Below are 26756 nucleotides of genomic sequence, written 5' to 3'. Positions count from 1 at the left end.
TACGGCGAGGAACAATGGGACATCCCCTCGGCATTGGCGTATGGACCCCTTCCTAATGAAAGATAATAAATTTGTAAAGTACTTCTCTCAAGAATTTAAAACTTTTTTAGAAATTAATTCAGGTACAGCTCGCAACACGTCAATGATATGGGAGACCATCAAAGCTTACACACGAGGCTTGATCATCTCCTACTCAGCGACACAGAAGAAATTAAAGGGAGAACAACAGCGTCTGCTTGAAGCCCGCTTAAAACGGCTGAAACAGCATACACTGATAGACCTTCTATGATGAAATTGCAAAGGATTACAGCTCTTAGGACAGCTCTAAACACTACGCTTACTCAAACGGCTAAGAAGGAAATATTATTTGCAAAGCAAAGGTTATATGAATATGGCGACAAACCGGGTAGATACTTAGCATTTCTTGCAAAGAAAAAAAAGGCCCCTCAGACCATTACATCTGGTCCACTTATGGACATGTATAACTATGCATATAGTCAGGGCTGTCTCCCGCCTTCGCTGAAAGAGGCAAATATCTCTCTTATCCTTAAAAAAGAAAAGGACCCAGAAGATTGTACATCATATAGACCAATATCCTTGCTAAATGTAGATTTTAAAATCCTCTCTAAAACATTAGCACTGAGACTAGAAAGGATACTGCCACATATTATAAAGGAGGATCAGACGGGGTTTATTAAGGGCCGTAGATCATCCAATAATGTTAGAAGGGCTCTGAATATGATTCAAACCTGTCATCAGGGAAAGATACCAGGAGAAGTGGTTTCATTAGACACGGAAAAGGCATTTGATAGGGTCGAATGGTCATATTTGTTTTACACATTGGAGAGGTTTGGCGTTGGACAGGTGTTTACCAAATGGGTCTCAACATTGTATAGTGATCCCAAAGCAGTTGTGGTTACCAATGGATTAGGTTCGGATAGCTTCAGTGTGGGTAGGGGCTGCCGTCAGGGATGTCCCCTCTCGCCATTGTTATTTACGCTAATAATTGAACCACTTGCAGAAGCTATATGAGCTGATCCTAATAAAACGGCCCTGAGGATTGGTACAGGTTAACATAAAATTACCCTTTATGCAGATGATGTTCTTCTATTCCTCAGTAACCCTCTGATGTCCATACCTCGCCTCGTCCAAGTTATCAATACATTTAGTGCATTTTCAGGCTATTAAATTAATTTTTCAAAATCGGAGGCTATGCCAATGGGTGGCCTTGCTATGATACCCCGCTTAGCGGATGGATCCCTTTTTCCCTTTCGCTGGTCCCTGGAGGGCTTCTTATATTTAGGCATTTTTATTACTCCAGTATTTGGTCAGTTGTATAAGGCTAATTTTGTGTATTTATTGGAAAGGATAAGGCAGGACCTCCAGCGATGGGGAGACCTACCAATTTCCTGGTTGGGTAGAATAGCACTAATCAAAATGAATGTCCTGCCCCGTCTCCTATATCCTATGAGAATGCTTCCGGTGATGCTGCCGAGGACGACTTTATGTAAATTATATGGCTGGCCGGGTTCCTTTATCTGGAATCATAGGCGGCCCTTCATTAAGCTGAAGAAGCTACAGCTTCCACAGGCAAGGGGTGGATTGGACTTCCCAGACTTTAGGAAATATCAGTTAAGTTCCCTATTAAGTTACATAGCTGATTGGGTCTTGTCTGATCCACAATTAATCTGGTTGGACATCGAGGCCTCTCAAGTAAAATACCCACTTATTAACCTTTTATTCTCAGACAAGAGGAAAATCATTACAGATCACTGTAAAAACCCTATAATACTAAATACAATCAAGGCTTGGAATATAATGCGGCAAAATGAGGGCAATTCACATAAAACATCCCCCTATGCACCGATAGTGGGAGCATGGGGATTCCAACCGGGGTTAACAGATGCCACTTTTAAACTCTGGAGATCCAGGGGTATCTCATGTCTAGGGGATCTATTTAAAGACGGGGTCCTGATGTCTTTTGAACAGCTGCATCAGAAATTCGGATTACCCAATGGAGACCTCTTTCGATACTTCCAAATTAGAGATTATATACAGAAGAAGATTACGTTATTAGATAGTCTTTATAAATAAGATAGAGAATGTAGTGTCCTACGACCAGTGGGGGTATCTTCCGTCAGTACTATTTATCATTTACTACATGATGAAGTATCGGGAGATATGGATAATCTGCTTAAAACATGGGATCAGGATTTAGGACTAGAAATCTCTACAGAAACGTGGAATGATATTTGGGAAAATGCTAGAAGAATTACTATTTGTAACAGAACCCAGGCTATCCAGCTGAAGATAGTTCATAGGGCCCATATAGCGCCGGTTCGATTGGCAAAATTTAAGGCAGGGGCATCTCCAATGTGTCCTAAATGCAAAATAGAGGTGGGCACTCTTGTACATTGCTTATGGACCTGTAATAAGATCCGTAGATATTGGACTAAAGTAGCAAGTACCCTGACAGAAATTTTAGGAACGGAAATTAAAGTGGACCCTCTTGGGCTTTTCGAACTTTCCCTCCCTGGACACGTACGGGAAGAGACTATTTTCTATTCTTTCTTTCTGTGCAAGGAAAAATATTTTGGTGAACTGGGCGGCTGAGGTCCCCCCTGGACTTTCAAATTGGCACAGATTAATTATGGAATGTATTCCCCTTGACTTCCTTACAAATATGGTGCACCGAACGACCGAATTATTTTATAAAATATGGCAGCCCTTCTTGAATTACATAAATACACATATTTCGGCTATCCTAACAAGGGCTTTTATTTAATTGAAATTACAAACCTGGCTGGTCCAGGGCCCCTCAGTGGAGGAATCCCGCACAAATACGGGTTTTATTACATCTGATGCTAACACATTCCGAGCATGTAAGAGACTTAAATATACACTCTGGGTAGTTGTAGGTTAGATTAGTAGATAGTTGAGTTTTGTTTGTTTTTTTTTCTTTTTTTCATTTTTTTGTTGGTTTTTTTTGTTAAATTTTGGCTATTGTATATTTGAGCTAATTGTATATCAATGTTTATATCTGAGAGTTTTGTTTATTTTTGTAAACTTGTAAAAATGTTAAATTTCTAATAAAAATATCTATATATAAAAAAAATCACACACCAGGTTATAGTCCAACAGGTTTAATTGCAAGTACACTAGCTTCCAAAACCTAATGTGCTTCCAATTAAACTTGTTGGACTATAACCTGGTGTTGTGTGATTTTTCACTTCATGGGTATGGAACTTGGCTCAGTTTCTGTTCGGTGAGTATCTCTCTTGAAGTCTGCCCTGGAGGGTACTTACCTGAAGATCAGAAGCTGAACGTACTTGACTGCTGAAGTATTCCCCGATTGGGAGGGAACATTACTGTCTGGCGATTGTTGCGCAGTGTCCATTCATCCGTTGTCGTAGCATCTGCATGGTCTCACCAATATACCATGGCTTCCATGTTTGGAAGTCGATCTAACAATTCCAATAGATGCTGCAAATGTTCCTTCCACATGTGACTAAAAATCACCAGGTTGTCGATATACACCACACAATTGGAAAATCCCAAAATGACTTTATTGGTCTTTGAAATGTGGCTAGCACATTTTTTCATATTGAATGGCATGAGTTTAGATTGGTATAGTTCACTCAGTGTCACAAAAGCCAAAATTGTGTTCGCTCTTTCAGATAAACCAGTATCCCCTGGTTAAGTCCAACTTAGAAATATAAGTTGCTAGTCTCATCTTCTCAACAGCATTCCAAACGCAGAATAGGATGTAAATCAGATTTTGTAAGTGCATTGATTTTGTGATAGCCCACACATAATTGTCAGGTACCATCTAGTTTTAACGCCATTACTATGGGTGAGCACCTGTCACTGCAATTCACTTTGATTTTGTTGTCTTTGAGCATGCGTTCAATCTCTTTTTGAACCTGTGCCAACTTTCAAAGTTTAAGTCTATAAGGATGTTGCTTAATTGGGACAGCATTTCCCACATCTACATCAAGCATAATTAGATTAGTAGTTCCCCGCTTATCCCCACATATCTTCCCATTTGATTGTAATAACTCTTTCAGGTCATTTTGATTTTCATCTGGAAGGTAACAATAATTTAACCTAAGTTGAGAACTTAATTTAATTTAATTAAATTTAATTTGAGGAATGTCCAATTCTGAATCATCTGAACTTTATACTTCACTCTGTGTTGTAACCAGTAACACATTCACCTTTTGCTTTCCTTCTCTTTCAAAAAAACCTTTTGAGCATATTCACATGGCATACACAGATTTCTTTCTATCTGGTGTTCTTATCAAATAATTCACTCACTCTAACTCCTTTGGATTTGCAACACAAAACTTTGTTTTTAAAGGTTCACCTTCCACTGGAAGTAACCCTAACACTACTTCTGCTAGCAAAATTGTGAATTTTTGATTTCTTGTCAGTTTCCTATTGCATCACATACTGTGCAACTTCTAAACGCTGTCTGGCCAACTCTTCTATTCTATTTAACCTTTCCCTCAAATTTGATACACAGTACAAACAGAATTCCTTTATCCCAAACCTCTGGATAGTCTTGACTATAAGTCCTCAACATGGTATTTAAAGTTTGCTGCCACCATTCTAATGCTTCCAACAATTCTGGATCCTATTTTTGATTATTATTATTGACACCCTATAGTGTTAAAACAGACCCTTTGGCCCAACAAGTCCACAGGGACCCTCCAAAGAGTAACTCATCCAGGCCCATTCCCTTACCCTATTATCCTATATTTACCCCTGATTAATACACCTTACCTAACACATCTCTGAACACTATCGGCAACTTAGCATAGCCAATTCACTTCATCTTCACATTTTTGGATTGTGGGAGGAAACCGGAACATCCAGAGAATATGCAAACTCCACACAGCCAGACGCCCAAGGCTGGAATTGAACCTGGGTCCTTACTTTAGGGACTCTATATTAGAATAAAGTAACTCGACAGGAAAACCTACCAGAAAAATAGTTACAGTAACTATTACTAATTAACTGTTCTGAAATATCACAAACTCAATTGAGCTTTTTGAGGAAGTTACCAAAACGGTTGGTGATGGCAAAGGTTCCACATGGTAGACTAATTAGTAAAGTTAGATCACATGGGATTCAGGGTAAGCTTACTAATTAGATACATAACTGGCTTAACGGCAGGAGACAGAAAGTAATGGTGAAGGATTCCTTTTTCAGAATGGAGGCCTATGACCAGTGGTGTTCATTTATGTAAACAATTTAGATGAGAATTTCGAAGGCATGGTTAGTAAATTTGTGGATGTCATCAAAATTGTCAGCATAGTGGACTGTGAAGAAAGTTTTCTAAAATTACAAAGGGCTCTTGATCAAATGGGTCAATGGGCTGAAATATGAATAAATCACCTGGACCAGATGGACTACACTCCAGCATTTTAAGGGAGATAGCTAAAGAGATAGTGGAGATGTTAGTGGTGATCTTTCAGGAATCATTAGAATCAGGGAGGTGATGGTGATAGGTTGGAGGGGAGAGCGGGGCAGATAGATGGGAAGAAAGATAGACAGGTAGGACAGTTCAAGAGGGTGGGACCAAATTGGAGGGTTGGATCTGGGATGAGGTGGGAGAAGGGGTGAGGAAGAAATTGGTGAAGTTGACATCGATTCCGTATGGTTGGACAGTTCCAAAGCGGAAGATGAGGCGTTCTTCCTCCAAGTATCAGGTGGCTTCGATTTGACAGTGGAGAAGGCCCAGGACTTGCATGTCCTTGACAGAATGGATGGGGGAGTTGAAATGTTTGGTGGGTGTGTCCCAGAGATGTTTTCTGAACATTCCATAAGTTGGTGTCCTGTCTCCCAAGTCCAGAGGAGACCACATTGACAGCAATGGACACAGTATCTGGGAAAAGATCTGCCACCCTACCAGCCTATAAAAGTCCCACACAGAACATAGGAAAGCAATCTTGGCCAAACTTTACCAAAAACACCCAGAATGTCTCAGCAGGGACCAAGCAGACTGACAAGTGATACTAGACAGCACTCGCAGACAAGGGAATATACTTCCCAACACCCACTAACAATAGCAGATCAACACAGCTGTCCCAAAGTCCCGAGGGCAGTCTGACAAAAAAGGACAAAATAATTCCACAGCATCATCACAGGACAAAGGTGTCTTTTCTCAGGGTGGCAACTCGTGACCAGTGGAGTTGGACTATAACTTGGTGTTGTGTAATTTTTAACTGGGAAACATAGTTTAATTATACCAGTTCACTTTTACACATATTCTTCTATTGCATTCCATCCACCACTTATTTGCCCATTCTCCGAGCTTGTACAAGTCCTTATACAGCCTCCTTGCTTCCTCACCACGACCTGCCCCTCCACCTATCTGTCATCTGCAAACTTAGCAACATTGCCCTCTCTTTCTTTGTCCAGATTGTTAATATATGATGTGAATAGTTATGGTTCCCAGCCACTGACACCTGTTGGACTATAACTTGGTGTTGTGTGATTTTTAACTTTGTACACCCCAGTCCAACACCGGCATCTCCAAGTCATGTTTCCCAGGTTATTTTTCCCTCCATGTAGACAAACAAAAACATATGACTGTTTATTATATTTGTCGGAGTTTTAAAAGGTTAGACTTTTAACTAGATCATATGCTGGTTGTTTGTAAGTTTACATGAGATTAGCATTTACTTATATGTAACAAATTCTGGATTAGTGGTGCTGGAAAAGCACAGCAATTCAGGCAGCATCCGAGGAGCAGTAAAATCGACGTTTCGGGCAAAAGCCCTTCATCAGGAATACAGGCAGAGAGCCTGAAGGGTGGAGAGATAAGTGAGAGGAGGGTGGGGTGGGGAGAAAGTAGCATGGAGTACAATAGGTGAGTGGGGGAAGGGATGAAGGTGATAGGTCGGGGGTGGGGGGAGGGTGGAGTGGATAGGTGGAAAAGAAGATAGGACATGTCGGACTGAGCTGGAAGTTTGGAACTGGGGGGTGAGGTGGGGGAAGGGGAAATGAGGAAACTGGTCAAGTCCACATTGATGCCCTGGGGTTGAAGTGTTCCGAGGCGGAAGATGAGGCGCTCTTCCTCCAGGCGTCTGGTGGTGAGGGAGCGGCGGTGAAGGAGGCCCAGGACCTCCATGTCCTCGGCAGAGTGGGAGGGGGAGTTGAAATGTTGGGCCACAGGGCGGTGTGGTTGATTGGTGCGGGTGTCCCGGAGATGTTCTCTAAAGCGCTCTGCTAGGAGGCATCCAGTCTCCCCAATGTAGAGGAGACCACATCGGGAGCAACGGATACAATAAATGATATTGGTGGATGTGCAGGTAAAACTTTGATGGGTGTGGATGGCTCCTTGAGTGCCTTGGATGGAGGTGAGGGAGGAGGTGTGGGCACAGGTTTTGCAATTCCTACGGTGGCAGGGGAAGGTGCCAGGACAGGAGGGTGGGTTGTAGGGGGGGGGGGGGGGGGCGTGGATCTGACCAGGTAGTCACAGAGGGAACGGTCGTTGCGGAAGGCGGGAGGGAAATATATCCCTGGTGGTGGGGTCTGTTTGAAGGTGGCGGAAATGTCAGCGGATGATTTGGTTTGGTAGGGTGGAAGGTGAGCACCAGGTGGTTCTGTCCTTGTTATGGTTGGAGGGGTGGGGCCTGAGGGCGGAGGTGCGGGATGTGGACGAGATGTGTTGGAGGGCATCTTTAACCACGTGGGAAGGGAAATTGATGTCTCTAAAGAAGGAGGCCATCTGGTGTGTTATATGTAACAAAGCCATTCCTGTAAAGTATGGCAACTCAATCAGTATTATTGGTTCACTTGAGTGCAAGAGATGGCTAAATGTAGGACTCTACACTTTGATTAACTTTTGTAATGGGATTTGAGACTCAATACACTTTCCTAAATGGGTCAGAACACACGGTTCCTGGGCACACAGTCAATAACAGATTATAACAGATGAATTTTCAAACAGGTATGCTTCTGATTTCAACATGCACTTAAACATGTCTCAAAGCTATAAAGAACGAGACAAAATTCCTTGAATTAGTCACATTTAATTTATTTGTTAAGATCCTCAGCAAAAGGTATAACTGTATCAAATTGCACAAGGTGGGGTGAAGGTTGAATCGGAGAAAAAAGTGCACTTTTTTTAAATGAAGGAATTAAATGCTGAACTGGTAGTTCATCTGGAAACAGTTATATGTCAGCTTTTAAAAATGTGGAAATCTCTTGGTTTGCCATCAACTTTCTCTCAGGAATGATCACTTTTTTTGCAGAATGCAGTCAGCACAGAAATTCCTTCTTCTTGATGTTACTGGATACTCCTCCAAGCTTTTGGCTGTCTTTTTCCCCCTGGAGCAATACCAGCAGGTTTATAAAGATAGCTTCTCACAGGAGGTTTTTGTACCTGGCTGTTGGATCACAAAAACGACAATCAATTTTTTCCAGAGAATTTTGATGGCTCATTCTCAGATATCCCCGTGCTATTCTTTGCTACAGAAATCCTCCCCTGGAGGACACATTACAGATTTAAACTTTTGTTTCAGCAACAAAAGGTATTTGAAAAGCTTCATCACCAGAGATACTTGAAGATCTCAATGTCGGCTATACTTTCTAGTGGATTAATATTCATGTTCAGGTATTTACCCCGAGATAACCTTTTCAAGCTGCTTTAGATAATGCTATTTGGAAATCCCTTAGTAAATTTTCATTTTATAATGTCCCAGCTTATTTAAATTATTTTTCTCTGAAAACAAAATCCAAGGCTTTTAATTAGTTGATGAGATTTTAGATGAGTAGTTTGCATTTTATGTCATCAATACAATGGAGAGCAGCATCCTTTGAAACCAGTAAACTGATTTCACTTCACCCCAATAAAACAAAAGGTAAATCTATAAATTGCCATCATTTAGCTATAAAATGATTAATCTTTAAATCTATAAATTGATTTTTCATGCCTGATATTATTGTACATGTCCTAATAAAATTACTGATTTATTCCCCAATGAAATTGGTAAACCTGACAGATCTGAACTCCTATAATGCATTAACTTTCAGAAGAGGAAATATGATGCTGGAGATTATTATCTGATGTTATTCAATCAGGAAACAAGTAAAATTATTCACAGGTGTTATCTTCTTGTCCAAAATCAAGTTGAATGTCTCCTTGATTGCATGTTGTAATTCCTCTTCAGTCAGAGTTACAGAGGTTCTCAGGTCCTTTCCATCTTTCCCATTATAGATCTGTTCAGTGTAGGTTGTACCCTTCAGAGTTTTTATGCCATTCGGGGTTTGATAGCAAACAAAGGATAATTCTTTAAACATGGCCCCAGGAGTTGTTATTAAGTAGGTTAATTTGTCTTGAAAATCCTCAATTCTACAAGGTTTGAGGTCAAAGCAAAACAGTTTTTGGTAGGAAGGTTGGTTCTGCAGAGACACACTGTTAGTGCTTTGACCTTCAATGTAAAATTTTCTTACATTTTTATCCATATACCAGATATTGTTATCTTCAGTCAAACGGTATGTACCTGGAAACTGAGTCTGCTCTTTGCCTGATACCAGCTCCAGGGGTTGTCGCGTGTAGTTGGATGAAACAAAGCCCACATCAGCCATGTAACGCTTGGAATCAATGGTGACTATGAGGACACAATGAGATGGGTAGGATTCATAAGTATCCTTTGCTGGTTTGTACAATCTTACTGGTATAAACATCACTTCGTATCCCATCTCCTTTAGTACCCACCAGAATAATGCATTATTTTCCACACAGCAACCACTTCGATGCTTCCTCACCATTTTATTAAAGATCGCTTCCATGTTGAGCTCAATTGTTTCTCCACAGTGTGGACTGAGATTTTCATAGGGAATAGATGTGACATGTTTTTCAAGTATTCTGCTAAGTGTCTCCAGGTCAGTGTTGTCGGAAGATCCTGTGTAGCCAATTCGTGCAAAATACTCAGAAAGCTTCATCTTCCCTGTGATAAAGAGAATAAGTGAGAAAGAAGGGTAGTAAAGTCCAATATGCATGCAGTCAAAAGCTAGCTACTAATTTTTGGTTTATTTACTTCTTCAATATTTTGACTCTTTACGAGTTTCTTTATGGCTCGTCTTCCGCCTATCCAAATCATGGTCCTGTTACTGCCATGGTCTGGATCACTAACACAACTTCTGTTGATCCATAATGCTAGAGAGACCTGTTCTTTTTCAAAATTACATGTCAGAAATGCTGACTCTTCAATTACTGAAGAAAACATCCTTGCTCTGTAGGTAGAAAAAAAAGAAAATGTGTTGCTTAATGCTAGAAGCTAGTCAACAAACCAGTAACTATTGAAATGAAATGGGATAAAAAGAGTTTCAGCTACTGTGCAAAACTAAAACTCAAACTCAGCTGCTTAAATACCAGTGTCAATTCTACCAGTATCATCCTGCAAAATTTTGCAATCTATTCTTCATAAATAACCCAGAGACTTTCTGTATATCTTTTAACTTGATTTGAATTCACTTCCCTTTTCTAATCTGTCTATTCGTGTTGCGTATTCACTTCTCACATTTACTCACTAATAAACTCACTCATTAATCAAGAAAGTCTACTTAAATTGGTTCCTTCTAAACATATATTTATTTCACTTTGGGAGAAAAGATATCCACAACGCAAAGGATTCTTTCTTTAGAAATTTATAAAGAAAAAAGTAAATATAATGTTTTTGAATCTCCCTTTATCTGGATCATTTCTTCCCATTGTGCTGCTTTTCATTTGATGCTGGATGCACATCCCACAGCACAACTTTGCTCGAAGCTGATCCCAGTCCAGTTTCAGTTCAGCTCCTTCCCTTCTGAATACAGGTTGCAGTAGCCAATGAATCACAGCCGCCCCCCCCCCCCCCATACCTGTTAACCATATATTTGATTGCAATCTCTATTGCCTTTTTTTAAACCAGAATTGGCACATGGCTCAGGAAACAGTCAATACATTATCAATGTTGAGGTCCTGATTTTTAAATCTCATCTTCAACTTCCCGAATTCACATGGCAGAACATGTGAATGTTCTAATTCTCAGTTCTAATGACAATTTTTTAAAAAATGTGAACCCCAATGACCCAATCTGAAACTTCTTACCCAATGTTCATCTCCAGACAAGAGGATGCTCTTCAAATCTGGCATCACACAGGCAACACTCAGAACTCTTGGTCTCAGCCCAGAGAACAGTATCTATCTCCCTGGCTACACTGTTGCCTATCACTGTTATATTCCTTCCCATTCCCCCCTTCAGTCTGGTGACATCTGACACCACAGATGAAAAAAAGCATGGTATTACTTAAACTGAGAATGACTGCAGAATTCGAAGGATCTAGGTGCTTGGGTGCATTAGCCACAACAAGTTAAAATGCAGGTGCAGCATATAATCACAAAATCTAGTGAGATACTATCTTTTATTATCAGAGGAATTGGATGTAAAAATGAGAAATATTAAGCTGCAATTTTACAGGCACTGATGACACCACATCTTGAGATAATGAGGAAAGTTTTCAATCTAACACTGGTAGAGTTGAGAACAAAGTTGAGTCAAACAGTCAGGGCAGGTGGGGACAAAGCAGAAAACAATGTAGGACTAATAAATTAAACTCCATTTATTTCAATGCAAGGGGCCTAACAGGGAAGGCAGATGAATTCAGGGCATGGTTAGGAACATGGGACTGGGATATCATAGCAAATACAGAAACATGGCTCCGGGATGAGCAGGACTGGCAGCTTCATGTTTCAGGATACAAATGCTATAGGTAGGACAGAAAGGGAGGCAAGAGAGGAGGAGGAGTGGAATGTTTGATAAGGAATAGCACTACAGCTGTGCTGAGGGAGGATATTCCCGGAAATACATCCAGGGAATTTATTTGGGTGGAACTGAGAAATAAGAAAGGGATGATCACCTTATTGGGATTGTATTATAGACTCCCTAATAGTCAGAGGGAAATTGAGAAACAAACTTGTAAGGAGATCTCAGCTATCTGTAAGATAGACCGGAACTGCCATAGTGTGAGAACAAAACTCACTCACAATTCAGCCTGAGACAGCCTTGGAAACAAGAAGATTTTATTCCTTATGGCCATGCAAGAACAGGCGTTTGTTCAAGCAATCAGGCTAGCAATAGCGCAAATTACAAAGCATGTAAGCATTCTTTATTCAGTTTGCAAGTTGCGGAATCATGCCTCCCTTTTCCCATTCGTCTAGTCTTATCCTATCATAAGCCGATTACTTCACTTGTTTTTCTCTAATTTTCCTTATCTAACTACCCTGCAGTCCTTGTCCTTGTTTGTTACAGCCTGCCTGTTATTTTATCCTGTTCCCCTTCTCATATTGCGAAATGCGAATATAGCTTATTGCGAAATGTCCCTACTGCTTCTTTTGGTGTCAGCTACGACACTTTAAAGTTATTTCTTAGTTTAAAACTATTTCTGAAACAAAAACCTCTGTATTCGTTAAAATCTTAACTTTAAGTATGCTGCAAGAATCCCGCGACCGTTTGTGTAATGTTCCCCTTCCCCCCCCCACAACACCCCCTCACCTATCTGCAAAAACAACATCTCTAACCACCACCACCTGCAGAAACTACATTTCTAATCTCCCACAATTCCCCCTTTTTCTTTTTCTCTAACTGTTGTTTCTGCACGTGAGTCTCCTTTAATTCATTTTCTTATGTTCTGCCCTCTTACACCTTTTGGCGATGAGGTTCACAATCTTATACACAGTATCATTTTACATTTGTGTTTTTCGTCTCTCGAACTCTAGGAGCGTTCTTTGACTTTCCCTTTGTTGCATATCACCTGTTGATTGTAAAAGCACCTGATGATGTATTTGGGTTCCTTCCCCAAGGGATGTCATCAGTCGGCTCAGTACCCATTTTAGGACATTGAACCCTACCACCAGACCCACCAATATCAATAATCCATAGACAGCCAGATTGACGAACCACCTTCCCCAATTAGTGCACCTTCCCCTTTCTCTGCCAGAATATAATCTAGAGCCATCCTGTTCTGAAGAGTCGTTAGCCTCGTGGCAATCATTTCGGTCGTTATGGCTGCTATTTGGGATTGGGTTTTGGCCAATGCAGCAGCAGTATTGTTGGCCAGCTCTTCCAGGGAAGTCGCCAACATTTGTATTTCTCCTCCTGCTCGAGCGGTCCCATACATAGGTATCAAAGTCCAGAGGAGGCGATCTCCTTCGGTTACTTTCCGGGTTACTCGCCTTCCTCCCTGTTTATTTTGAGGTATTTTTGGGGCTCTCTTTAACAGCCTCATATGGGGAATTATGTAGGCAAGATAGCAGCAGCCACTCCAAACTTTCTGGTTTTGAGGCAGTGTTTGATCAACATCATAACATGCATGCATTCCTATACATTCGGTCACGCGAATGTATTTTTCCCCGGGAATAAATGGATAGGCCTTCAGGCCGCATTCCCAATATGTTCCGTTTAATATTCGTGGAATGGTCGTGGCTGTGGCTTGGCTGGTGTGGACACAAGATGATTTTCCTAATCGGAAGGGTGCGGTATCATTCTGATTACAGAAACAAGTGGTAATTACTGCTCCTCTCGGTGGGGAAACTCTAAGGCCATGGATAGCACCCAGAGTTTTCGGGGCTGGTCGAGTGAACCATCCCGCAAAGTTATAATTACCCCTGTCAGATCTCCATTTTGTATTGTTTGAGCATGAGTCAAATTGTTGTACATCGTACACTTCTCTTTTGGTAAGTGGTATTACCGTGAGAGGAATTCCGGATTCCCCATGGTGTAGGATCTCCGCACGTTCCCAACAGTCGGTATGCCCCTTTAGTTTAGCATAATTCTGACAAAGCGGTAAAACAATTTTTCCCACCCCCCCTTGGCAGCTAACGCCAATATTATCGTGACAATATAAAGCTGACCACTCATTACACAGCCCTATCTGTCTATTCCCTAACCCTCTGTATGCCAGGGAGGAGTGAGTCCATGCAACACTTACAATTGTTTTGGGATACAGTTTTTGAACCAATACTTAATAGTCTCTTATCTCAGTCCATTCTTTTTGCTCAGCTTGACTTTCAGAGGGTTGTCTGTAGGATAAGCTTGCCACTCTGCCAAAGGGGAAGGAGCGTCCACAAGGCCCTCAACATGAGTATGATGACTCCACCCTTTTTCAGCAGTTCAGATGGCTGTTTTAGTAGTCAGTAGGGTTAGGAACGGTCCCTCCCAGCTTGGGTGCAGTTTGGTATCTTCCGAGGTTTTGATCAGGACCCAATCACCCGGTCGTATCCAATGTACGGCAAACTCAAGTGGAAGTGTCTGGGTCAACAGACCCTTCTTCCTAAGGACAGAGAAAGAAGAACCAAGCGCCACAATATCGTTTTTTTTAAACTTATCATTAAACTCTACAGTTGGTAATTGTCCTGTCACTTCCTCATCATTTCTTCTAATTAGGGTTGGCTCAAAAATAGGCACCAAGAATTCTTCCAGGAGAAAGTGAGGGCTGCAGATGCTGGAGATCAGAGCTGAAAATGTGTTGCTGTAAAAGCACAGCAGGTCAGGCAGCATCCAAGGAACAGGGGAATCGACATTTCGGGCATAAGCCCTTCTTCAGGAATGAGGAATGAGGAACGTTTCAGAGAGACAGGCCACCTACTTGCGGAATGTTTCAGAGAACACCTCTGGGACAACTGGACCAACCAACCCAACCACCCCATGGCTCAACATTTCAACTCCCCCTCCCACTCCACCAAGGACATGAAGGTCCTTGGACTCCTCCATCGCCAGACCATGGCAACACGACGATTGGAGGAAGAGCACCTCATCTTCTGCCTGGGAACCCTCCAACCACAAGGAATGAACTCAGATTTCTCCAGTTTCCTCATTTCCCCTCCCCCCACCTTGTCTCAGTCAAATCCCTCGAACTCAGCACCGCCTTCCTAACCTGCAATCTTCTTCCTGACCTCTCCGCCCCCACCCCACTCCGGCCTATCACCCTCACCTTGACCTCCCTCCACCTATCGCATTTCCAAAACCCCTCCCCCAACTCCCTTCTCCCTACCTTTTATCTTAGCCTGCTGGACACACTTTCCTCATTCCTGAAGAAGGGCTTATGCCCGAAACGTCGATTCTCCTGTTCCTTGGATGCTGCCTGACCTGCTGCGCTTTTCCAGCAATACATTTTCAACCAAGAATTCTTCGCATTTTACTCCTGAAACCCTCAGATTCTTGTTAGTCAATTTAAGACCGGTTGGTCTAAAACTTAGGGATGATCATGCCGCTCCCCTGTCCACCAAAAATACTGCCTCCTCCCCTTCAGGTCCCACCTTCAGATTTATCAAGGGTTCCTGGTGGGTTTCAGGAGGAAGGAACCCCTGACTCCCCTATTCCTCATCGAAGGTCATTAGGGAAACGGTTTCCCTTTCTCGAGCTAATCCCAGGCATTCCCGTTTAAAATGCCCCACTTTTCCGCAATGGTAACATCCTGCCTGTTGCCTCCTTCCCCGGATGTCTGACCTTTGTCTTTCGTGTCCTCCCCTATCCTTCCTGTTATCCCCGATCCCAGCCTCCTTTTTGTTATTTCTTCTACTGCCGCCACCATCATTTTGGCTTTCTGTTTCTGCTTCTCGTCTTCCCTTTTCACATACACTTTCTGTGCCTCACATAACAGCTCTTGCATCCGTCTTTCACTCCATCCATCTAATTTCTGTTATTTCTTTTGTATGTCCGGCCATGATTTAGGAACAACATCTCGAAGTTTCTTCTTTTTAAACTATTTCTTAAACAAAAACCTCTATATTCGTTAAAATCTTAACCTTAAGTATGCTGCAAGAATCCCGCGACCGTTTGTGTAATGTTCCCCTTCCCCTCCGCCCACAACACCCCCTCACCCATCTGCAAAAACAACATCTCAACCACCACCACCTGCAGAAACTACATTTCTAATCTCCCACAATAGTGTTAAGGGTTTAGATGGAGAAGAATGTGTTACATGCGTACAAGACAATTTTCTGATTCAGTGTGTGGATGTACCGACTAGAGAAGATGCAAAACTTGACCTATTCTTGGGAAATAAGGCAGGGCAGATGACTGAAGTGTCAGTGGGGGAGCACTTTGGGGCCAGTGACCATAATTCTATTCGTTTTAAAATTGTGATGGAAAAGGATAGACCAGACCTAAAAGTTGAAGTTCTAAATTGGAGAAAGGCCAATTTTGACGGTATTAGGCAAGAACTTTCGAAAGCTGAAGGGAGGCAGATGTTTGCAGGTAAAGGGACGGCTGGAAAATGGGAAGCCTTCAGAAATGAGATAACAAGAATCCAGTGAAAGTATATTCCTGTCAGGGTGAAAGGAAAGGAAAGGGTGGTAGCTATTGCAAATGCTGGATGACTAAAGAAATTGAGGGTTTGGTGAAGAAAAAGAAGGAAGCATATGTAAGGTATAGACAGGATAGATCGAGTGAATCCTTAGAAGAGTCTAAAGGAAGTAGGAGTATACTTAAGAGGGAAATCAGGAGGGCAAAAAGGGGACATGAGATAGCTTTGGCAAATAGAATTAAGGAGAATCCAAAGAGTTTTTACAAATACATTAAGGACAAAAGGGTAACTAGGGAGAGAATAGGGCCCCTTAAAGATCAGCAAGGCAGCTTTTGTGTGGTGCCGCTGAAAATGGAGGAGATACTAAATGAGTATTTTGCATCAGTATTTACTGTGGAAAAGAATATGGAAGGTCGAGAATGTAGGGAAATAGATGGTGACATCTTACAAAATGTCCATATTACAGAGGAGGAAGTGCTGGATGTCTTGAAACGGGTAAAGGTGGATAAATCCCCAGGACCTGATCAGGTGTACCCTAGAACTCTGTGGGAAGCTAGAGAAGTGATTGCTGGTCCTCTTGCTGAGATATTTGTATCACCGATTGTCACAGGTGAGGTGCCGGAAGACTAGAGGTTGGCTAACGTGGTACCATTGTTTAAGAAGGATGGTAAGGACAAGCCAGGGAACTATAGACCAGTGAGCCTGACCTCGGTGATGGGCAAGTTGTTGGAAGGAATCCTGAGGGTCAGGATGTACATTTATTTGAAAAGGCAAGGACTGATTAGGAATAGTCAACATGGCTTTGTGCATGGAAAACCATGTCTCACAAACTTGATTGAGTTTTTTGAGGAAGTAACAAAGAGGATTGATGAGGGCAGAGCAGTAGATGTGATCTATATGGACTTCAGTGAGGTGTTCGACAAGGATCCCCATGGGAGACTGATCAGCAAGGTTAGACCTCACAGAATACAAGGAGAACTAGCCATTTGGATATAGAACTGGCTCAAATGTAGAAGACAGAGGGTGGTGGTGGAGGGTTGGTTTTCAGACTGGAGGCCTGTGACCAGTGGAGTGCCACAAGGATCAGTGCTGGGTCGTCTACTTTTTGTCATTTACATAAATGATTTGGATGCGAGCATAAAAAGGTACAGTTAGTAAGTTTGCAGATGATAACAAAATTTGAGCTGTAGTGGACAGCAAATAGGGTTACCTCAGATTACAATAGGATCTTAACCAAATGGGCCAATGGGCTGAGAAATAGCAAATGGAGTTTAATTTAAATAAATGTGAGATGCTGCATTTTGGGAAAGCAAATCTTAGCAGGACTTATCCACTTAATGGTAAGGTCCTAGGGAGTGTTGTTGAATAAAGAGACCTTAGAGTGCGGGTTCATAGCTTCTTGAAAGTGAAGTTGAAGGTAGATTGGTTAGTGAAGGCGGCTTTTGGTAAGCTTTCCTTTATTTGCCAGAGTATTGAGTACAGGAGTGGGGAAGTCATGTTGCGACTGTTGGAATATTAAAGTAGATTCCCTACAATGTGGAAACAGGCCCTTCGGCCTACAAGTCCACACCGACCCTCTGAAGAGCAACCCACCCACACCTATTCCCCTACATTCACGACTGACTAATACACCTAACACTATGGGCATGGCTAACTTACTTAACCTGCACATCTTTGGACTATGGGAGTAAACCGGAGCACCCGGAGGAAACCCACGCAGACACTGGGAGAATATGCAAACTCCACACAGACAGTTGCCCGAGGCAGTAATTGAACCTGGGCCCTGGCACTGAGGCAACAGTGCTAACCACTGAATATTGCGTGCAATTCTGGTCTCTTTCCTATTGGAAAGATGTTGTAAAACTTGAAAGGGTTCAGAAAAGATTTACAGGGATGTTGTCAGGGTTGGAGGATTTGATCTATAGGGAGAGGCTTAACAGGGTAGGGCTGTTTTCCCTGGAGCATTGGAGGCTGAGGGTGACCTTACAGAGGTTTATAAAATCATGAGGGGCATGGATAGGATAAATAGACAAATTCTTTTCCCTGGGGTCGGGGAGTCCAGAACGAGAGGGCACATGTTTAGGGTGAGAGGGGAAAGATATAAAAGAGACCGAAGGGGCAACTTTTTCACACAGAGGGTGGTACGTATATGGAATGAGCTGCCAGAGGAAGTGGTGGAGGCTGGTGCAATTGCAACATTTAAGAGGCATTTGGATGGGTATATGAATAGGAAGGGTTTGGAGGGATATGGGCCAGGTGCTAGCAGGTGGAATTAGATTGGGTTGGGATAGCCGGTAGGCATGGATGGGTTGGACTGAAGGGTCTGTTTCCATCCTGTACATCTCTATAAATCTATGAGTAATCAATGTCTTATTTAAAGTGTACAAGATTGTGAATAGTTTTGATAAGGTAGTCATAGAAAGAACACTTCATCTTGTAGGTGAATCCAGGTCAAGGGGCCACTGTTAAAAAGTATGAGTTGCCATTTTCGGATAGAGGTAAAGAGAATTTGTCTTCTGTCTAAGGGTTGTGCAACTTTGAGCTTCTCTCCTACCGAAGACAGTGGAGGTAGGGGCAATTAGTATATTTTTAAAAAATATATATTTTTACTGAAACAGACTTCTTAATAGTACAAATACTAAACAATACAATTCAAAGCAGTACAAAAAAAAGTTTAAAAACCCAACCCACCCTCATGTACAAATATATAAACATTTATAGAAAAAAACCAAACTAGCTATTTAGCTAAATAAATAATAGCCAAACTAATAAATAAATAAATAAAAATAACTCAACTCAGCCAGACAAGACACTTATGTTCACAGTTCCTCCTCCCCGGATATTGGACTCAACAAACACAATTGTTACGGCTATATTAAAGCCCTTGTTAGTGTGGCTTATAAGTCTGCGTCCAGGTATTCCAAAAAGGACTGCCATGTCTTTATAAAAATTCTCAGTTTTGTGGTGTACCAGATTTGTGAGAAAATCCAGGGGAATATGCTCCACAGCAATCTTCTGCCAACCTAGCAAAATATTCTTTTTTTGCGCAGAAAGTGAGGATACTGAAAAGATGTTTCTTCTGCACGACTGCAGAGAACACACTGGACAGATCCAGAAGGAGCGAGATAGGGTCCTTTTCCACCCTTACACCCAAACTCCTCTCCATTGCACCCGCCACAGCACTCCAATATGTTTGAAGCCTACCACAAGGCCAGAGACAATGGGTAAGAGTGCCATACAGACCTTGCATTTGGGATATGAAGATAGCCCTGGTTTGAATTTTGACAAACAATCCGGAGCCAAGTGGACCCTGTGGAGAATCGTCAACTGTAAAGCATGGGTCCTATTGCAAATTGATATCTTTCTTGCATTTTCCCAAATATCTTCCAACGCCTTAGAGGAGACTTCACACCTAGCTCTCTCTCCTACACCCTGCAGAGGGGATCGAACTCATCTGAGGGGGCACCCCCCAATTGATGATATAAAGTACTGACAAAGTATAGTCTTAGCACTGAGCACATCCCCCCCAAGTCGGATTTGTAGAGATCAATCAAAAGTGTAGTTTTAAAAAAAAAAATCCCTAACTTGGAAAAAATCGAAAGGTCCCTATTAGATAGCTTGTATTTCCATACTAACTGTTCGAAGGACATCATTACATCTCCCTCAAATAAATCCCCCATGCAAGACACACCCCTCACTGCCCAACGTTTAAATCCTGAATCTATCAACCCTGGTTGAAAACCCAGCATACTCACTAAAAGGTGTAAAAGATGTTTTGCCAATATTGCCTTCCCTCTGTCAAATTGCCCTCCATGCTTTAACAGTATTGATGACTACTGGGTTATGGCAATATTCCCTAACTGTCCTCATTTTGTCCAAAAACAGCAAACTGGTAAGGGGCCACCTTGCCTGGGAGGCTTTGATATCTAACCATATTGAAAGAGGATCCCCATAGGCCCAATCACTCGCTTAGGACAAAAGTGAATTAGTTGGTAAATTTTAATGTCTGGAAGTTCTCCCCCCCCCCCCCCCACCCACCTGTGAGGCAGTTGCAGTTTAGCTAATGTAATCAGGGGCCACTTACAAAGCCAAATAAAGGAGCTGAACCAGCCATTCAGTCTTCTGAATATTTGCTTATTCAAAGTCAGGGGGAGCATCCGTATAGGGTATAGCAAATGGAGGAGAATATTCCCCTTAATAAGCACTATCTGAGCCAACTACAAGATCAGAAGTGCCTCCCATCTTTGAAGGGATTGTTTGATTTTGTCAAATTGAATAAAATTGACTTAGAACAACCTGTCCAGAACTGGAGTAATGAATATGCCCAAATACACAAAATCTCCCCAGAGACTACTTAAATGGGAAACAATATTGGCCCTCAAGAGCTCGCTCCTTCGTAAGACCACCCATAGTTATACGTAGGTATGCCCCTAAAAGGTGCCAAATGCACAGATGCAATGTATCAGGCGAGGCACTGAAACTGCTGGGACTTGACAAAAAAAATTAGGACATCATTTGCATACAATGAAGTCTTATGCAACTTTGACCCCACTTCTGGAGCTAATATACTGGGATCCCCATGAAAGGCCTCCGCCAATGGTTCAATCACCAATGTAAAAAGCAATGGCAAAAGGGGACAGCCCTGCCAGCTGTCCCTGAAAATGTCAAAATTGCTTGCTTGTACCCAGTTGGTGACGACCACCGTGAGAGGGCCACTATAGAGAACTTTTACCCATTTTATAAAGATTTCACCCAAACCAAACCACTCAACTCTGTCAAATGCCTTCTCTACATCTAGAGAAATCACCAATCTCTGTATTGACTATTGTTGACCTGCTTGAATTACATTAAGCAGCTTCCTATCATTATTGGAGGATCTGCAGCCCTTTATGAAGCCCGTCTGATCCTCTAACAATAGAAGGTAACACAGTCTCCAGCCTTCACAAGACTCTTAAACATGGATTTTAAAATCCTCTCAGAGTGAAATGGGCCTGTATGAAGCACAGTCCTCTGGGACCTTTCCTTTTGTAAGAATAAGGGAAATATTGGCCTCTCTCAGAGATGACGGAAGACAATCACGACTGTATGAATCATTAAACATATTGAGCATCGGGCCTGACAATATATTTATAAAATCCTTAGAGAATTTGCTGGGAGGTCCATCAGGACCAGGCGCCTTTCCACTCTGAAGCTGCCTCACAGCTTCCTCCACCTCTTGCTTTGATAAGGGGGCATGGAGAAAGGACTCTTGTTCAGAGGTCACACCCGGGAGCTTCAGATCCTTAAAAAAAAGATTCCATTTTGGCCCACCTCTCCTCACAACCCTCAGATGGTGATAACAGAGAAAATCTCTAAAATACCACATTAATTTAGAGTCATATGTCAGTTTCCCATACCCTTCCCTAATCGCCATAATGGCTTGTGGGGCACTCCTTTTCCTAGCAAGATATGCTAAGTATTTGCCTGGCCTGTCACTATGCTCATATAACTTTTGCTTTGCAAAAGCAAGCTTCTTCTTTGCCATCTGTGAGAGCATGGAATTCAATGCAGACCACAGTGCCATAATCCTCTGCAGTTTGACCAACAAGAGACTGTCAAAGTAGGCTTTCTCGGCTGCCTTCAACCGTGCTTCAAGGAGACGTTGCTGCTCGACCTTCTGCTCCTTTCTACTGGTGGAATAGGAAATAACTAACCCCCGGCATTGGCTTTGGCAGTTTCCCAAAGGATGGATGGACTATTAGTGGGCAGCACGGTAGCACAGTGGTTCGCACTGCTGCCTCACAGCGCCACAGATCCGGGTTCAGTTCCCGCCTCAGGCGACTGACTGTGTGGAGTTTGCACATTCTCCCTGTGTCTGCGTGGGTTTCCTCCAGGTGCTCTGGTTTCCTCCCACAGTCCAAAACCTGCAGGTCAGGTGAATTGGCCATGCTAAATTGCCCATAGTGTTAGGTAAAGGGTAAATATAGGGGTATGGGTGGGTTACGCTTCGGCAGGTTGGTGTGGACTTGTTGGGCCGAAGGGCCTGTTTCCACACCGTAAGTAATCTAATCTAATCTAATCTTAACCGAGCCGGAGTTAATGTCTAGGAACCCACCTGAAATTCCCTAGAGAAATACTCCACAAACTTACTATCCTTGAGGATAAAGGGATCCATTTGCCAGTGCCTCTAACCCACTGTAACATCCTTAATCCTAACCAACAGGTACATTGGAGAATGATCAATGATAATCAAACAAGATGCCACCAAGTCCAGTGTTGCCACAGAAGTCAGGAAAAAAAAAACAATCCTGGTGTAACATCTGTGTGGATTGGAGAAAAATGTAAAATCCTTGCCTGTCGGGTTGGCTGGAGGCATCTCCACCCTAACTCCACATAACCATCCACTAATTGTTTAGTTTGTACAGAGAGTAGAGACACCTTTGGGCAACCTGCCTACTGTGGGATCCACGAGACAGTTCAAATCTCCCCCTATAATGATGTGCCGGGACTCAAGACTTATCAGTTTAGAAAAAGCTTCTACCAAAAATTTAAGGGAATGAGCTGGGGGCAATAAACATTAAAACACCATATTCTTCCCCATTTATCAAAGCTTTAAGAATTACAAACCTCCCGTCTGTGTCTTTAACACACTCTAGTAACTTAAATGAGAGATTCTTCCTTACCAATATAGCCACTCCATTACTTCTGGTATTAATTGATGAAAGATAAACTCAATCAAAACCATTCTGCTGTAATTTCAAAAGCTCCCTATCATCCAAGTGTGTCTCCTGTAACAAAACAATATCCAGCTTCTCTTTCTAAGGTTCAAATGTACCTTCTTCCTCTTAATTGGTGGGTGACTTCCCTCAATATTCCAGGTACACCATTTAATCAAGTCATTAGCATAACCTTCTGCAGTAACATTCCAGAAAGGAGAAACTTGAACCGCAAGTCACTGAGCCTTAGTGTCGCATGATCCATCGAGCATAAAAACTACACAAACTAAAACCACATGTAACAAACCTACAAAACTATTAAAAACAAAAACCAAACCAACAGATAAAGCACCAATAGTGCTTTAGAATAGGGGGATTCACCCCTGCCCATAAGTCGGCATCTAGCCAGCCCACCCATTTTCTCTTTTTCTTGCTAGAGCTGCACCATGAACACAAGCAGAAAAAGAGTAAACACACCATAGAATAGCAATATTAATAAAGAAAACATTGTTAAAGAAAAAAAAGGGTGAACACACCACCCATTCTTTGGTATATCTTAACTTAGAAAATGGTATCTTTGGTATGTACAGTCTATGCTCTCAATTCTAGTTTGACACAAAAGAGAAACAGCATCAGAACCAGGATTGGTCTTACCACCACACACTGGTGTCTCCGACATACTTCCGGCACTTCAGTTACTTCTTCACCTGTTGATGTAAAAGCACCAGTGAGTTCTGGATTTCAGAAATTCAATTCCATCAATTTAGGAAAGGGATATGGGGCAAATGGAAGCAAACGTCACAAGTTTCACTGTGCTTTGGATACGTTGAGTAGACAAATGCATAGCAGATGATGTATAATGTGGGTAAGGGGTAGATGCAGAGACCTTGGTGTTCTTGTGCACCAGGAGCTAAAAAGCTGCACGCAGGTGCAGGAAGAAGGCCTGTCCATCTTCCTTCCTTCCTATCCACTCCACCCTCATCGCTGAAATATCACCTTCTATCCCCACCTTCATCTGCCTATCAGATTCCCAGCTACACTTCCCCTGCCTCACCACCCCCCCTCCCATTTATCTCTCAGTACCCTGGCCCATTCCTGATGAAGGACTTTGCCTGAAATGAGGATTTTCCTGCTCCTCGGATGTTGCCAGATTTGCTGTGCTTTTCCAGCACCACACTCTATTCTGATCTGTGGCATCTGTAGCCCTCACTTTCTCATATGGGAGTTGGGAGATCATGTTGCGGCTGTCCAGGACATTGGTTAGGCCACTTTTGGAATAATGTCTGCAGTTCTGGTCTCCCTCCTATTGGAAGAATGTTTTGAAACTTGAAAGGGTTCAGAAAAGATTTACAAATATGTTGCCAGGGTTGGAGGATTTGAGTTACAGGGAGAGGTTGAATACGCTGGGGCTGTTTTCCCTGGAACATCAGAGGGGTGACCTTATAGAGGTTTATAAAATCATGAATAGCATAGACAGGATAAAGAGACAAGGTCTTTTCCCTGGGGTGGGGGATGTCCAGAACTAGAGGACATAGCTTTAGGGTGAGAGGGGAAAATTTTAAAAGGGCCCTAAGGGGTAACTTTTTAAAACAAAAAGTGGGTGGTGCGCGTATGGAATGAGTTGCTGGAGGAAGTGGTGGAGGCTAATACAATTACAACGTACACATCCAGATGCCTTTTAAATATGAATAGGAAGGGTTTAAGGGGATGTGGGCCAAATGCTGACAAATTGCACTCGATTAGGGTCAGATATCTGGTCGATAAGGACGAGTTGGACCGAAGTTAGTTTCCTTGCTGTACATCTGTCTGACGATCTGCTCTTTGATCCTGCTCTGCCACTCAACAAAATCATAACTCAAAATCTACCACCCCAATTCCACTCTCCCTATGTCCCTCAAATCCCAAAAAGCGAGCAATCTCTGAATTTACTTGATAGTCGAACAGCCATAGCTCTCTAAGACTGTGGTTCCAAAGATTCACAAATCAGTGAAGAAATCTCATCTCAATGATTCATTCCATATTCTCAAACTGAGTCCTTGCTATCAAATCGCGTTGAATATAAAAAAGTGAGATGTCCTCAGAAATGGGGTTGCTCTTACCGCCACACCCCTGGTCTCTGGGACAGACCACCGGGAGATCATCAGTTGCCGCTGTAAAAGCGTCAGTGAGATCTGCAATTCAGAAATTCACTTTCATTCAGATAGAATGAGGTGTCGCTGTTGGACACTGGGCTGGACAAGTTAGAATTTACACAACACCAGGTTATAGTTATTGTCCAACAGGTTTGTTGGAAGTGGTTGATTTCGGGGCGTTGCTCCTTCATCAGGTGTTGGACTCTGGTATTGTGTGATCTTTAACTTATCCAGATAGAAAACAGAGCTTTTGAAGCATTAATAGACGGACCCAGAGATAGAGCATTAAACAGTGCTAAAATATTGCACCCGAATTCTGTTTTCATTTGTTTGTGAAATCTGAATGAGAAATGAGCCAGACATTTAACGACTCTTAAAGTCGAACACTCTCGGCCAAGTGAGAAACAAGCAGAAGATGCAGGCTCACAGTAACCGCAAAGCCCATCGCACGAAAATATTCAATCTTTCCACCACTTCTTTTAATAGTCAACAGAACCTTCTGGTTTAATTTTCATTAATAATGTGAATCTGATCGAACTCTCATAAGAGGCACCTCCAGTTTATTGCACACAGGAACCCTTCAAACTCCAGAACAATGTGATCTTCCCTGAATTAATCGATCTGTGCTGTTTCGCTAAATGGTCTTCAACTAACTCGCTTTGCGATTTAAAAAGGAAGTTTGCTAAGCACAAAAAATGTTGGAGCAAAACCTGCCCGACAACTTGATGACATCAGATGATTTACCGACATATTAAAGCTGATCTCACATAAAGTCCTATACAATACGCGGTGTCATCGAGTGACACAAACAGAATTTTTGAGACAGGGAGAAAGTGAGGACTGCAGATGCTGGAGACCAGAGCTTAAACATTTTCGAGACACCGACTGAGAGCGAACAGGGACACAGCAGCACACTAAACCAGCCCAAAATCCGACACCTGAATTCGGGATCACTTACTTTGATAAAATGGGACTGGAAAATATTTACCTCCAAGTCAGCAAATCCAATGTGTAGCAATCCCCTCCTCGCTCCAACCCAGCCAACGATCTGAACAGAGTATGCTCTGCCTGATTCGACTGTCACGGAAGGAATATCTCACAAACTGGAATCAAACTCTCTATAAGTTGCACAAACAAATGACTAAACTGACTCAGGAATCGGAAACAGGGAGAGAAACGAGACGAACTGTCCACGGGCTAAATTACGAAACAAATTAAAGGGGCTCGAGGCAATTACACAAAGATCCAGACATGACATGTCGGACTAAATCTGAAAAATGTGTTGCTGGAAAAGCGCAGCAGGTCAGGCAGCATCCAAGGAGCAGGAGAATCGACGTTTCGGGCATGAGCCCTTCTTCAGGAGTGAGGGAGGTGTGCCCAGCAGGCTAAGATAAAAGGTAGGGAGAGGGGCCTTGGGGGAGGGGCGTTGGGAATGCGATAGGTGGAAGGAGGTTAAGGCGAGGGTGATAGGCCTAGAGGGGGTGGGGGTGGAAGAAGATTGCAGGTCAAGAAGGCGATGCTGAGTCCGAGGGTTGGGACTGAGAAAAGGTGGGGGATGGGGAAATGAGAAAGCTGGAGAAATCTGCATTCATCCCTTGTGGTTGGAGGGTTCCTAGGGGGAAGATGAGGC

At 42.5% G+C, this 26756-nt stretch overlaps 2 protein-coding genes and 1 pseudogene across 2 annotated transcripts in view; all 3 read right to left on the bottom strand.

Moving 5' to 3' along the window:
• The window catches only part of LOC122545466 (arylamine N-acetyltransferase, pineal gland isozyme NAT-10-like), a 90177-nt gene extending 63988 nt beyond the window's left edge, over positions 1-26189 (bottom strand). Inside the window, exon 1 of the mRNA XM_087999224.1 lies at positions 26115-26189. The gene's annotated coding sequence lies outside the window, so the exon portion shown is untranslated. The remainder of the gene's footprint in view (positions 1-26114) is intronic.
• On the bottom strand, positions 8033-26241 carry LOC148146009 (arylamine N-acetyltransferase, pineal gland isozyme NAT-10-like). The gene is made up of 3 exons (XM_087999137.1): positions 26115-26241; positions 23649-23701; positions 8033-9962 (listed from the first exon to the last, which is right to left on the bottom strand). Exons 2-3 carry the CDS (start codon positions 23671-23673, stop codon positions 9082-9084), a joined length of 906 nt encoding a protein of 301 aa, XP_087855263.1. The 5' UTR covers positions 23674-23701; positions 26115-26241; the 3' UTR covers positions 8033-9081.
• Positions 12922-21823, bottom strand: LOC148146010 (uncharacterized; annotated as a pseudogene).
• Positions 26242-26756: the final 515 nt, after the last annotated feature.

Source organism: Chiloscyllium plagiosum, unplaced genomic scaffold, assembly GCF_037043375.1.
Source record: "Chiloscyllium plagiosum isolate Xiang-an unplaced genomic scaffold, Cpla_swu_hap1 HiC_scaffold_22, whole genome shotgun sequence".
NCBI classification, from domain to species: Eukaryota; Metazoa; Chordata; class Chondrichthyes; order Orectolobiformes; family Hemiscylliidae; genus Chiloscyllium; species Chiloscyllium plagiosum.
Note: the sequence above shows the minus strand (reverse complement) of the source record. Positions and strands in the feature narration are given on the sequence as shown.